The sequence below is a fragment of the Vollenhovia emeryi genome, unplaced genomic scaffold (genome assembly GCF_000949405.1).
Source record: "Vollenhovia emeryi isolate VEMERY1.0 unplaced genomic scaffold, V.emery_V1.0 DF939206.1, whole genome shotgun sequence".
In the NCBI taxonomy this organism is placed as follows: Eukaryota; Metazoa; Arthropoda; class Insecta; order Hymenoptera; family Formicidae; genus Vollenhovia; species Vollenhovia emeryi.
In genome coordinates this window covers 15,163-29,129 of record NW_011967160.1, presented here as the reverse complement: position 1 = coordinate 29,129, position 13,967 = coordinate 15,163, and the positions used below count along the sequence as shown (strand labels likewise).

Below are 13,967 nucleotides of genomic sequence, written 5' to 3'. Positions count from 1 at the left end.
AAAAGCTGCTTTGCAACTGTTGCAAAATTCTTGAATCTGATTGGCGTATTCTCTTAAGCTTGAGTGAATTTAAGAGTACACGCCAATCAAATGCACGAATTTCTCTTTGACTAATCCCGTAGTTTCTTGTTATTTAATCTTTATTTTCGCTCTTAAAATTGAGCCAATCTGTAATTTTACAGGTGGGATTGTGTACAATTCTTTCTTTCGTGCTACTTACTGAATCATAAATATTACTCATGGATCATATATACATATATCTACATTAATCGTATCATATTATAGCCATTGAATTATAAATGTTTCTTGTTACGGAACTGATCTCAAGATTTATCATAAACATATGTTTTGAACCGAATACATTACAGATTTCATAATATATTGGATAATATAATTTTAAACACCTAACTTTAAAATTTAATATGTATCTTTTATATTATATATTATTTTATTATTATATACAATAATAAATAATAGTAATAAAATAAAAACATAAAGATAAAATCAAATAAAAATTATAATATTAATCAAATTTAATATGCAAACGTTATAAAATAACTTACATTAGATAATGAACTTCTACTTAAGACATTATATAATACCTGTACATAAAAATATACAATGATCCTAAGAATATATAACTTTTCACACATAAACATTTTATTCATTAATATCGATACACATAGAATAAAGTTTATAATATTGTGATTTTATTACGCTCACATAAACCACCCTATCCTTCTATAAGTATATAAAAATATAGCCGTACTGTACTCAGAAATAAACAGAATTATCAAGATTTATACTCTTGCACGAACGTGAAGAATTCAGTTAACTTCTTGCCGATATTTCTGAGCAAGTGTATAAGTACAAGTTACAAAATGGCTTGTCCTGCATCAATAATATATTTTATTTACATTTTCGTGCACATAGTATACATATATATGTGATTTCATATACTACCAAGCATATATGTATATGAAAAGTAGTTGTTTATACGTAGTAATTTTTAACTTAACTCTAGACTTATTCTAATGGAAAAAAAAGAATTCTTGTTCGGCACATTTTGTGCACGAGGCAAAGATATATCGAAACAGAATATCAACATATACTTTCCTTCGATATTTACTTTAATATGTACTTTACTTATAATACAGTCTTTTCGGCGAAAACTGCGGCTATTTGCAAAATCATGGTATTAGATAATCCACTTCTTGTCATTTCCCATAATTTTTTAGTTGTACCAGTAGCTTACACAATTATCGCATATATGAATTCGTGTGACTTGTGATAAATTATTCTAAAGCATTAATTTTTCTCAAGACTGAATATCACATGTAGAAGCATGACATATACACACGCACACACGTACACATTGCATACACATTCACACGCGCAAATACACACGCATGCAATTTTCCAATAATTTGATCACCAATTATCTGTTTTTCAGTTATTAAAAAAATACTGGCATTATTTATATAAAATAAAAAGAATTATATGAATATTTCAAGAGATATAAAAGTCTCAATTAAATCAATGTTAAATCAGGCATACATAAAACTTTACGGATTGAGTAAATTCAAAGATCGAGATACTAAAACTGTTAACGATTATATGAATTCCTACATCATGCCATATGATTAATATATCATATTATTGGATTTTTTTTGTGACAAGCGTTATTCGTACATGTGCATATATATTTATATACATCTAATTGTAATAATCATAAATTATTGATATCTGTTTTACATCTCTGTTAATTAGAAACATAGGCATTTATTCCAGATGTCGTTTAACGTTAAAGCAATAGTGGTACGTATATAAATTTTATGTGTATACACGCTTTAATTATTTACAAAAAGTTTCTTATGTATATAACTATTTTAAAACATCGATAATCATAATATTGTAAAAATAATAGTATTTATACTGCTTTTCATATAAATAAGTAAATGTTTAATATCGTCTAATTCATAAAAGTTCTTAGAAAATTTTACACGTAAAGTTTCCTTCTTTCACGCATAAAGCTTCTCTTCTTTCTCCTTCATTTTTTGCTCATGTGTGAACCACATTTAGCTAACAACGAAGTATTCTTAGAAAAATGTTTAACTGCAGCCATCTTCTCAGGTTTACCGTTTAACATTGTTAAATTGTTGTGTTAATAGATCGATAATTCAATGTCTGCTGAAAATTATATTGACTTCATTTAGAAAATATAATCGAATAATATTGGCTTTTGAAAAATGATTACTACATCTATAGGTAGACACTATTTATTCGCCAAAATACTCTATGATCGCACAATCGATGCATAATTTTCAAACATAATTATTTTTACGGATATATAAAAGATTTCTAATGAAATTGTTCATCGATAACACTTTAATATTCCGGAAAAAACTTGTCACCTCATTGCCACTCTAATGGTGAAGTATATTTCAAATCACTGCAAATTCCTAAACTTAAAAAGATATACTACTGTATCGTTGCAAGAAAAAAAGTAACCACATTCCGTCTTACTTATCATGGGGCATCTTGACAAGAACCGTTCTAGTGCCTTCGGTATCGGAGATGTTAATCTTGAGCTCGTTAGTAAGAGCTTCGAGCTTATCTACTTTGACCGTCTTCTGCCCGCCCGGATTCGGCGGTGGCCAGATATCGTCCAGCGGTGGTTCCATATACTGTTTCGTCGTCTTCGAGATGGCGATATCTGGTTTTAAACCAAGCGTTCCTCCCACGTGATTCATGGAAGAGACGTACTTGGGAGTAGCTTCGCTGTCGATGCGGGGACGTTTGTAGAGAGGCATCTGTATAACCGGGCTGTAATCGTGATCCAGAAGGCCCTCGACCTCCTGCAACAACTCCTCGCCGTATTGCTGTAGCTCTTCATCCATTAGCTGCTTCGTGTACAATAAAGTCCTCGAGCGACCTAAAATTAAAACAATGGTTCCGTGAATACGGCTACGATACACCTTACGCTAATTCCATCGAGAATTGTGTATACAGATGCACTCATTGTTTCGAGACCATTCTACAGTCTGCCGTGCAAGAGCACATGGACAATTACTTTTGTATTTTGAGGTCAAAATTTATTACGTGTTCAGGAAGATTAAATATATTTTTATGTTATAAAATTTTGCATACAGTGGAAACCATTGCTGTTACAAAAACGAAGAGTAACACTCGTGTAAATCACTAGTATTATTCGTAGAAATCAAATTACGGCAAAATCAAATAACGTTTAAAAAATGCTTTTTATTTTTTATTTTGGTTAAAGAATATAGCATTAATGTTACATTGATGTTATAGACAATGTAGAATGTAAGAACTTTCTTATATCATTTTATCGCTAAATATGATAAAATGTTACTTGAAATATTTTTTATAAAATTAAAACAAAACTGTCCTTTGCTTAGAAAGATATTTATTTTAATAAAGTTATCTGCATAAGATATACGAAAAAAGAATTGTCTGAATAATACACGATTCAGTGAAAGGATCAGTACTTTCCTGCCCCCTTTTAGAAAGTAGTAAGGCTACTTTTTAATGACCCTACAAACATGTTACAGTTTTCACTGTTCTCGCACGTATCAAGGTTTTTAGGTTTAAAGGGTTACTTTAAAAAAATTTTAAACAAACTATTGTTTTATCTAAATTCTCGCCTCTTCTTTGATTTTCTCTTTTGGATTTATATGCTATATTCATATTCTGTTCCAATTTCTACACATGCATATTTAAATTCGGAAACAAGTTAATTTCTCGATTATAAGAAACGAAGTATCGCTTTCAAGGCAATGAACCCATGGTCGAACGGTTTCCCGCCGAATTCAGACTAAATACGCGCGTCAGTTACTTTACAAAGTGCAACTACGGCGAAATTCGAGAACATTTATTTGTCAAAGGGAATTTGCTGCGTATGTAGTTTAATGCTACGAAATAAGCTCTACTGTGAGAAAACGAAACCTGTGCATGTGAAAATATTTCAAACAATGATGAATAGTAATGTTGTAGTACCAGTCTACATCTAATATTGATTTTTATGGTATATGTCTTCACATATACACTAATTATACAGCAACAACGAAAATTTTACTTGTATTAAGTATCTTTAAATTTACGAGTACAATGCAACAACAATTTTGGGTTACAATTTCATTTTCTACCACGTGTTATGTAAACGCTTACAGATATTCTTATCTATCAATGCCTGCGGCTAATATCATTGTTGACTCTTGGCCTGTTTTACAGTCTGTGTAAATAATGTGAGTATCAAGGCTAAGCACAAAATGTTTCGAATATTATCAAAAGATATTCTTAGCATTGTATTGAATCTCATACTTAAATATTATGATGTGTCTGCACATCTTGTTAAGATTATATTCACGATTACTCCCCTCTCTCCTTTCCTATATTACATAATACTTATTCCGTTCACTTTTATTGGAAGTTATTTTACAATTTGTTGACTTTGATTTGAAAATAGAATACACAACAATATAGACAAGCATTAGAGAGCAAAATTAAAGAATAATTCAATGCTCTTTACAATTTCATATCTCAGGTAGATTTGATACTGTATGCAACATTTTTATAACGAGTATAACATGTAAAAATGTAAAAATACAGATATGCACATAAGATTCTTCTAACAAAACGACAGAACGTACCTGCGAGCGATGATTTTTCTGGTTGCTCCTGCTCTTGTGTTAGATCATTATTATTATTGTTGGAATGTGGTCGCAAATTCGGTAAGGCGACGAGAGCTAACGAAAGTAGCAAGACCATCAGACAAGTTGCCGGCTGGGCGCTCTTGTTGCCCTTTTGTATGAGCGCTTGCAGTCTTTTTAACTGACCAGCCAGACTCTGATTCTGCGACTGCAAGGCCTTGATTCTCTTCATCAACGTTATATTCTCCTCTGTGCACTGCTTCACGCGATCCTCCAAGCCGTCCACGTATTCCTTTTTCCTCTTACGGGAATCCTGCGCGGATATCTTATTACGAATCTTGCGTCTGATTCTCTTCAACTCGCGCTCTTCGTGCTTCGTCAACGGATAATGGCTGGGCAATGTGATGCCCTCTTTTTGTAACAATCGCTTTTCCTCGGCATTCAACTTCAGTCGCGGATAAGCCGAGTCCGTTTCCGACGTCACTTCATCACTGGAATTGCAACCTTTGTCACTGTTGGAATCCTCTTGTTTGATAGTCATCTAATTACAACATGTAAAAAGTCATGTTTTTTTTTTCAACAATATAACATCGATGTAGTATGGTTGGTGTTTTAATCAACATAAAGATGATCTTAACATCACTCTTTCAACAACAAATTCTTTAACAAAATTGTATTTCTTCTACTTACAAAGAGGAAAGTCCTCCATTATGAGATGTATTTCTAATATGTGATAACAGGTTTCAACCAAATTCAATCACAAATCTTTCTTTCGCAACGATTACACGATCTAACAATAAATTTTCCACTAAACAGATTTCGCTTCGAGGGCAATGAATTTATAGTGGAATCAACTAATGATACCTATTAATTTAACAGAAACCCTGCTATCCCATATTAGGATCCTATCTCATAATAGGGAACTTTCCTCCATTAATATCAATTGGTTTTGAGTTACGCAAAATTGAAAATTGAATTTTTTTACTTATTAGATTTCGACGAGCCAAACACAAGTGGCACAATATTGCATCTTTCATTTAACGTTGGGTAAACTTTGAGGTATAATTGTAAAAATGTATGTAAAAAACCTTAAGAGTTACGATAGATAATTATTTCCCTGTAAATCTGTCATTAAATACAACTCTGGCGTACCTGAATAGGTTTATTAATTATGTTCGCTTGATTGATCTTGAAGCCTTTCAAGTTTTTCGCTTGCGTTGTCATGATCTTAATAGTTCGGACTTCCTTCATGTCTTTCAGGCTCACTGGCAGTAGGATGGACCGCGGATTACCGGAACCCATCGGAGTCACGCGTATCAATTGTCGAATATTTCGCTTTCCGTTATTACACGTCAGATTTCGAATGTTTATGGCATTCTCTTGCGACGTAAGTTGCACTTGCTGCTTAGGCGCTGAATCTGTATAATATGAGACTCTCTGTCGTATCTTTTCACAAATCGAATATTTCCATGCAGCGGCGTTAGAGAAGGAAAATAATCCGTTTTTAAAATTGATAACATTGATAGCAACACAGAATGAATAATATAAAACGTTGAACTATTTCTAAGAAATGGCGGATTATCAGAAAACTTAGTGGAAGATATAGAATTGAAAGGTATCCACTTCTGCTTCATGACAGGATCAGATAAAATACCAAGAAATAACAAAAATAGATAAATAAAGAATGCACGTTAAAATAAAATATAAGCGAGCTTTGCTGTTGAACTTGCAATGTTTATTTCGCAAAAAGGGGACCACGTCGACGTAAATCTGATTCCGCGAGGACAGAACAACGCGCGGGGCAGAAACCGAGACGGTAAAAGCTCTGTAAATTTTCAGGAAGTTCTAAACCAACGGCAAGTACTCGTATGTGTCTTAAGTGTGCAATTGTGAAACGAGAACGTGTTACCGAAGCTGAGAGCGCATCATGTGCCAGGATAATGGCACGTTTCCGAACCTTGCATTTTTAGTGTACCATTAAGATCCTAGATACATTTACACAGGTCCTTGAATATGATAAGATCGTACCGGTATCGACCGTCGGTTGTTCCGTGGCGATAGCAGTGCTCAAGCTATTGTTCGGCGTAACAATAGCGACCAAGGATTGCTCGCAGTCCATCTCTTCGGCCACGTCGGTGGTCGGCGAGCCGATGTTCGAGCTCACGACAGACCTGACCGGGCTGTCCACGCTGCCGAGAGACGGGCTGGGAGGCGTGGGGTCGAGGTCCATGAAGTTCTGCGGACTGTTCAAGTCGGAATTGCCGAGCTCCTCTTCCTCATTGTGGTCCGGCCTCGACAGGAATGGACTCAGCTGTTGTTCGTAGGAGAGGCTCAGCGCGCTGGAGAGTCCGCTGTCCGACGAGGAGGACGCGATCGTCTCCAGGTCCTTCAGGTTGAAGTCGAGGTGCGGGTCCTCCTCCAGCTTCAGGAACGAAGCCAAAAGGTCGTCGGGATTCGTGGGACATTCCTCTGCCTGGAACATCGCATAAACATCGCCGTGTCTGCGTCTTAAATCTTCCAACGAGATTTTGTGCCATTGTACCACATCGCCGTTAGATTGTGAATTTTCAACGAGTTATTCGTCACACTGAGAAAAATATCCGATTAAATTGTATATCCGATGAAAAATACGATTGGTTTCTCAATGAAATAGACTTCTAATGTGAGATAGCGGGGTGTCTGTTAAATTAGCAGGCATCGTCTGTTGATTCCACCATGAATTTATTGCTCCTGGAGCGGAATCTGTTTAGTGTAAAATTCATTGTTGGATCGTGTGAGCGTTGCGAGAAAAAAAATTGCGGTTGAATTTGGGTGTTGAAAACCTGCTATCTCATATTTAGAAACCTATCTCATAATAGGGGACTTTCCTCAACACAATTCTATCGGAAAAGTTAACCGTCGGAAACACTATTTGATCGGTTTGTCCGATGGAAATTTTTCCCAGTGCAACCGCCGAAAAACCATCCGGTCCTCCTGTTTTGCGCGTCAATTTGAAATAGAGATGAGATCGAGGAGGAGGAATGCGCAAAATAAAATCTGGCTTACGTAATCGAAATCAAACGTGTTTCATCACGCCTGCTGGATGCGTTTTATCGTTAAATATTGGTAGGGATGCGGTGAAGCGAGATACCGAGCTTATCAGAGGAGCACGTTTCTTTTTAGAAAGACAAAATGCTCATCCTCTTATCGAGCCGCGACGCGCAATAAATTTGCTATCCGATAATAACTTAACGCGAACGATTTCGTCACCTCGTTCTCGATATTATCAACCCCGCGTTACTCGCGTGGGGGTGTGAAACACACACCGGTAGCCATCGAAATCCATTGAATTCACAAATTTTTGCCGATCGAACGCTGCGCACTTGGTTTCACAGCTGAACGAGAACTTTGGCGCTCGTCTTTGTCTAAAGACACGTAGGCCCGTGCACCGAAACTGCCATTAAAATTGGTTTCGAAGGATTCTTAATGGCCGAAGAGATCTTTCGCGGACTCTTTTATCGATAAAAGAGAATTCAGAATATTGGCGGCCCCGTTTTAATTCTGTGAACTAACCGAGGTGGACAATAAAAATATTATTGGCATGTAAAATGCACTTGGCGCCAGTAATTACGTAATTAAAGTATTTTAATTAAAGTATTACAGTAATTAAAAAACAGAAACCAATTAAATAGGGTTTCCGATGGTTAATTTTTCCGATTAAATCACATATCTATCCGATAAAATTCATTCAATGAAATGCAGTTGCCGATTCGATCGAGAAACGGATGTGCAATTTAATCGAGCATTTTTTTCTCAGTGCACGGTCAACAACGATAATAAATAATCGTAGGAAAAAGAGGCAGGGACTGTAATATAAATTTATGCCGGCGTGTGCGCCGAGGTGGAGAGTCAAGACGTGCGGTTACGGAGAATTCCGTAACATAACGGTACGTTCAAAGGTCATTCGCCGCGTCAAGTCCGGCTTCTCGGTTTCTGGTCCGAGCGAGACGCGAAAAGAGACCGAGATTCTTTTCCGATCAAGCAAACCGCGCGTATCCACTGAAGCAAGAAAGAAAAAAAACCGCCCCAAAATTATTCGAGCGGACGAGCCACGTATTTTTCTACGCCGGCGTTGAAATCTACGCGCTCTGAACGCGAATGGCGCATGTCCGCCACGTGGTTTTACACGACGGTGTATCGCTATTTAATCGTAATTATCGCGCGTAGTAAACAAAGAGAGCGCGTTTTAAATCGTTTGTCTAATTCTAATCGTCCGGCCGGGCGTAATCGGACGATACGAGCGCGCGAGACTCGTCCCGGCGACTCGGGACTGAGGTTAATCGCGAGACCACGTGGATAGTCGGCGCACCATATGTTAAAATCACGCCACTGGAGAAGCTACCTCTCGGAAAGATGTACCGCCCGTACATGCGTGCATTTATCCCTAGAATCATTCTCGGCGAGAGACCCAGCTTTTCAAGGTGCGTTTCGTATTAACGTTATTTTATTATCGTCCTCCGAGCGATTTTGGCCGATAGACTCGCGACGGCGCGAAGCGACCGAGGTTCCTGACGGAATTTTACTCATGATTTTCAGTGATTCTCTGGAATATGAGGAAGCCCTTGGAGAACACGCGCAGGAGCAAAGTATATACATATTTTCTCTGGAAATGTATATTTATGATATACGCGGTATAAAGTTGCAAATAAATTCTCATTTAAAAATTATAGCTCACTCAAAGCGCAGCTCGAGTGTGACGTTGGCTGCGTTGGGCAGAATGAGCTGCTTTGCAACAGTTGTATTTGTAAATTTCACTGGAGTGTGCTCTTAGATTCTGCCATAATTGAGAGCGCACGCCCGAGTGGATTCCGGATTTTTACAACAGTCGCAAAGCGGCTCTTTCTGCTGAACGCGGCCATTGGGATAAAAATTGGTAAGCAACTGTAAATGTAAGGAAATCGATAAATTCCACTCTTAGCGTCTGTACAGTGACGGACAGAATGGTCGCGACACTTTTTTTTAATGCGTTTAGGAACGTGCGTTTAGATTCTGGGGTTCGAGCATGAATCTTTTCCTCCGGCGTGAAAAGTGACAAATTTCATTGACGAATTCAATATTGGTCAATAAAATTTCACTTTGGAGAAAATGACTCACGATCGAGCCGCAGGAATACGTTCCAAAATCTTCTTCTCCGAGGAACATTCCCACTCGATGGCCATTCCGAAAGCACTTCGAGCGTTTCCGATCTATTCTCGAGTGAGATTTTCCTCACAATCAGAGAAAATGTTTCGGAACGTACACAGTTGGAAAATTTGTGGTTTCCTGTTAAGAAAAATGCCGGTAAAAATTTTTGTGTTAAATGTTTAACGCATTCGTGTGTTAATTTAACATATTGCTCTTGTGTTAATTGACCTCAAATGTAAAATTATTAAAATACTTAACTGAAGAGAAATGTTAAAACAACACAATGTGTACTTATTTTTAATCTGACACAATGCATACGTTCGATATTATCAGTAACAAAATTTAACTGTTAAAATTTACAAAATAAAATGTCGATTCTATTCTGTATAGCATAAGTGACAGTGATTTCGAACCGTCATTTGACTTATTACATCTGTAAAATGTAAAAGTTGCATTGTTTAAAATTCACTTTGTCATTAAAAGTATGTTAATTTTACATAAAATTTATTTCAAATTATTTTGAGATTTGCATTTATTTTGTGTTAAAATATTAACAGAGTATTAGTGTCATCATTTAACGCATCCATATTATGTTAAATTAACACATGTGATATCCATTTAATACAAATCTCTCAACTGTGTAAACCTGAATCTAAATGCGCGTCCCGAAACTCATTTTAAGAAGCGTCGCAACCATTCTGTCCATCACCGCACGCACAAGAGCACATGGCGCTCTCTGTGCCATATGTTAAGATGAATTAAAATTTCACATACAATGGTTTTTTTTTAATGTATCTCTTCTTCTCTCTACGTTGAAAAGAGAAAGATAAACTCCGAACTAGTGCCAGTTCGGGTAAAAAAGTACAAACTCTAAGAGAAACATACGTAGCCGAGGGGTAAACCGCTGACCAAAATCACGTACGCCAATGCTTACTGAAGCCCAATGCTTTGTCTTATCTTTGTTTTATCTCATTTTATCTTTGTAATGCACCAGCAAGGCCTAATGCCCAAACCCGAGGGGAGAACCGCTGAGGGCATTGTGGTGTAGAGATTTGTGGAATTGTTAGGCATTTTTTGGGCATTGGTTTGGGCATTAGGCCTGGCTGGGACACTATAAAGACATAATAAGATAAAACAAAATCATAAGATAAAGTAATATCCACTGGGCATTGGTGGACATTGGTGTACAAGTTTTTGGTCGGCGGTTTTCCCCCTCGCCCAAACCCAGTACCCAAACAATGCCCAGTAACGCCGCAAGTCTGTACAACGCAATGTCCTCAGCGGTTTAGCCCTCGTACGCGGCTTCGGATAACGAAGAGTTGTCGCTGCAAAGATCGTTAAATTGCAAGAAGCGAGCAGTTGCAATAATCACCGATCATATGGCCGGTTGAAGTAACTCAGTCGTCGCATACGGTAGTACTTGTTTCTCGGACGGGCTCGCTACAATTGATTTACCCGACAAGCTTGCATTGGAACTTATTTCAAGTCAGTCTCACGTGCCTCTATATTTATGTGCATTTATGTATACGCGCTCTGCTTTAGCCTCGTTAAAAGTGGGCCTCATATTCGCAGTTGGTCCCTCAGTTATCGCAAGAAACCCGAACGGACTAGAAAAGAAGTGGAATGTGACGAAATATCGTCACGAGACTCTTTTCTGTGTGTCGACGGGAGGCCAAGATCCTTAGCGTCGTTCAATTCGGACGAAACGTGACGCAACTCGTCGACGATTCACCGTTGATAATTTCCGGTTCGACCTCGAGGAGAGTCGCGCAACGTTAAATATTAGCAACAATTAATTCTTTTTTTAACTCGGTCCTTTTTCAGATATAAATCAAATTGAAACCTAAACGCCATTTAGGTGGTGGCCGTTAAATTACTAAGCGAATCCATGTACCGTCTTTTCCCACCCTGTGCTGCGCGCCGTTACTATCGGACATATAACACCTGAATATTAGTTAAACATTAGTTCGCAACGTCTCGCCTCAACACCGCGTGTCGTTCGATCGAGCAAAACGCGCTGTTACAAACTGTGCACTTGGCGGTCAATTCTGTGTCCCACGCTACAGGGAAAATGCTAAAAGCACGCAGCTTAGGCTCTTCAAGAGACAAAGCCGCTCACGTTTAGCATCTTCACTGTGCAAGATACAGAGTTTGCGGCGTATTGAACTCTACTTAAAACATACAATAGAGCGATAGGAAACACAGAATAACGAACACGTTACAATAAAGACGCAGTATTACTTGGCAAACACAGAATAACGAACACGTTACAATAAAGTCGCACTATTACTTGGCAAAGTCTTATTAGGCTCGAGATGTTTGGTAGAGCTTTCGCGTGTAGCTCTTGCCACTTATGGACCTGAGATACAGAACTGACCCCCTGGTCAGAAAGCAATAACTCGCTGTTCCCCCGCCATATGGAGTATCCCGTGAAAACTGCTCGGCGTCGCTAGACCAAACGAATCGCTGCCTTTTCGAACTCCACAAGTGGCACGAGCTACACAAAAGCTTTTCACCGAACATCTCGAGTCTAAAGCCTCGTGTCCACGATTCAAGAACTGTGTCCAGGTTCTAGTTCCGGGAAATGTGCAACCAATCAACCTGCGTCTTTTATGGAAAAGCTGCAAGTTGATCGGCTACGCATTTCTTGGAACCAGAACTTGGACACAGTTCTTGGATCGCGGGCACAAGGCTTAACAAAACCTTGCCAAGTAATGGCGCGACTGTGCCTTTATTGTAACGTACGGTACGTCATTTATGGAATACTTGAAATACAGAACTGATCCCCTGGTCAGAAAGCAACTCGCTGTTCCCCGCCATATGGAGTATGATAACTGCTTGGCGTTGCAAGACCAAACAAATTACTGACTTTTCGAATTCCACGAATGGCACGAGCTACCCAAAAGCTTCACCAAGCATCTCGTGTCTATTGAAACCTTGCCAAGTAATAGCGCGACTGCGTCTTCATTGTAACGTACAGTACGTTATTCTGTTGCCACTCGCTCTATCGCGTGTAATTAAACAGAGTTCAATACGCCGCAAGTTTCCTCCGGACAATGCAATATTCAACAGCCGATCAATTCGGCAAGTCTCCCGAGCTGGACGAGCGCTTCTCCTCCTCGAGAAGTGTGTCAGACCCGCGAGGACCGAAGCACGCTGGTAGCCACGAGGCAGCCCAAGCGGCACGCGTCGACGGCGCGCAGATGGGACGCCGCGGGGGAAGCCGGGAGGCTCCGTTGACTCACTGTGATGACGTCGCCGTAGTTGTGGTCGACGAACAGCTCATCCTTCACGTCCCCCTTGAGAAACGTGTCGTCCAGGAAGTCAAACAGGTTCATGTCCGACGACATCGCTGTCTAACATAGGAATACTCTGCGATCGGGCACAACCGCCGCTCGCCGCAGCTCGAACGTGGCGCACTAGCGACGTGGGTCTTCGTGGTCGACGCACACCGGTCAGCGCTCGACGATCATCGCCGATTGACGGCGAGGCCCGTGGGCGAGGAGAGCCACGGCGGTCCTTGTTCACTTTTACTCGCGCCCCACCCTGCAGCGCGGCTCGAATTGCCGAAGCCTCGCGTTGACGCACCCGCAGCACCTCGTCACGTTCGGCGGCCTCGCATTCTCGACGATTTCGCCCGGTATCGTCGCGGTAGATCGACGGAACAACGCCTCTTCGCGAACGGGTCTAGCAAGAGTAGAGCGCAGCGCCTAAACCGCCAACGTGGCATAGAATCTCATTGATAAATATATGTGTACGCGCGTGCGTATACACACACACAGAGACGGCATATGTGTCACGAATAGAAGCATCGACGTGGGGCATTGAAGATGGCTAACTGTGGGGGGGATTTGTGTACCCCGAGACCGTCTCTAGTCCCGGGCTTTTTAAATTCACTCGCGGTATTAAGAGGATCCCTCAGCCATCTTTTTACCGACACGGTTAAATATAGTTTTTGCGCTTGTAATTCTTTTTATTAGCTTTTATGCACAAAATAATGCCGGGATAAGTCGTACAGTGACGACACAGTGGCCGCGTTTAGCAGACACAACTGTTGAGTGAGCGCTCAACGATTTCTTAATGGCCGCGTTCAGCAGATACAACTGTTGAGTGAGCGCTCTGTATGATTGG

General features: G+C 39.5%; 1 protein-coding gene across 1 annotated transcript; it reads right to left on the bottom strand.

Moving 5' to 3' along the window:
- Positions 1-2,263: 2,263 nt before the first annotated feature.
- LOC105561477 (cyclic AMP response element-binding protein A-like) lies at positions 2,264-13,609 on the bottom strand. Its single transcript, XM_012011482.1, has 5 exons — positions 13,082-13,609; positions 6,702-7,146; positions 5,826-6,091; positions 4,674-5,214; positions 2,264-2,935 (listed from the first exon to the last, which is right to left on the bottom strand). The coding sequence occupies exons 1-5, from the start codon at positions 13,184-13,186 to the stop codon at positions 2,523-2,525; spliced, it is 1,770 nt and encodes a 589-aa protein (XP_011866872.1). The 5' UTR covers positions 13,187-13,609; the 3' UTR covers positions 2,264-2,522.
- Positions 13,610-13,967: the final 358 nt, after the last annotated feature.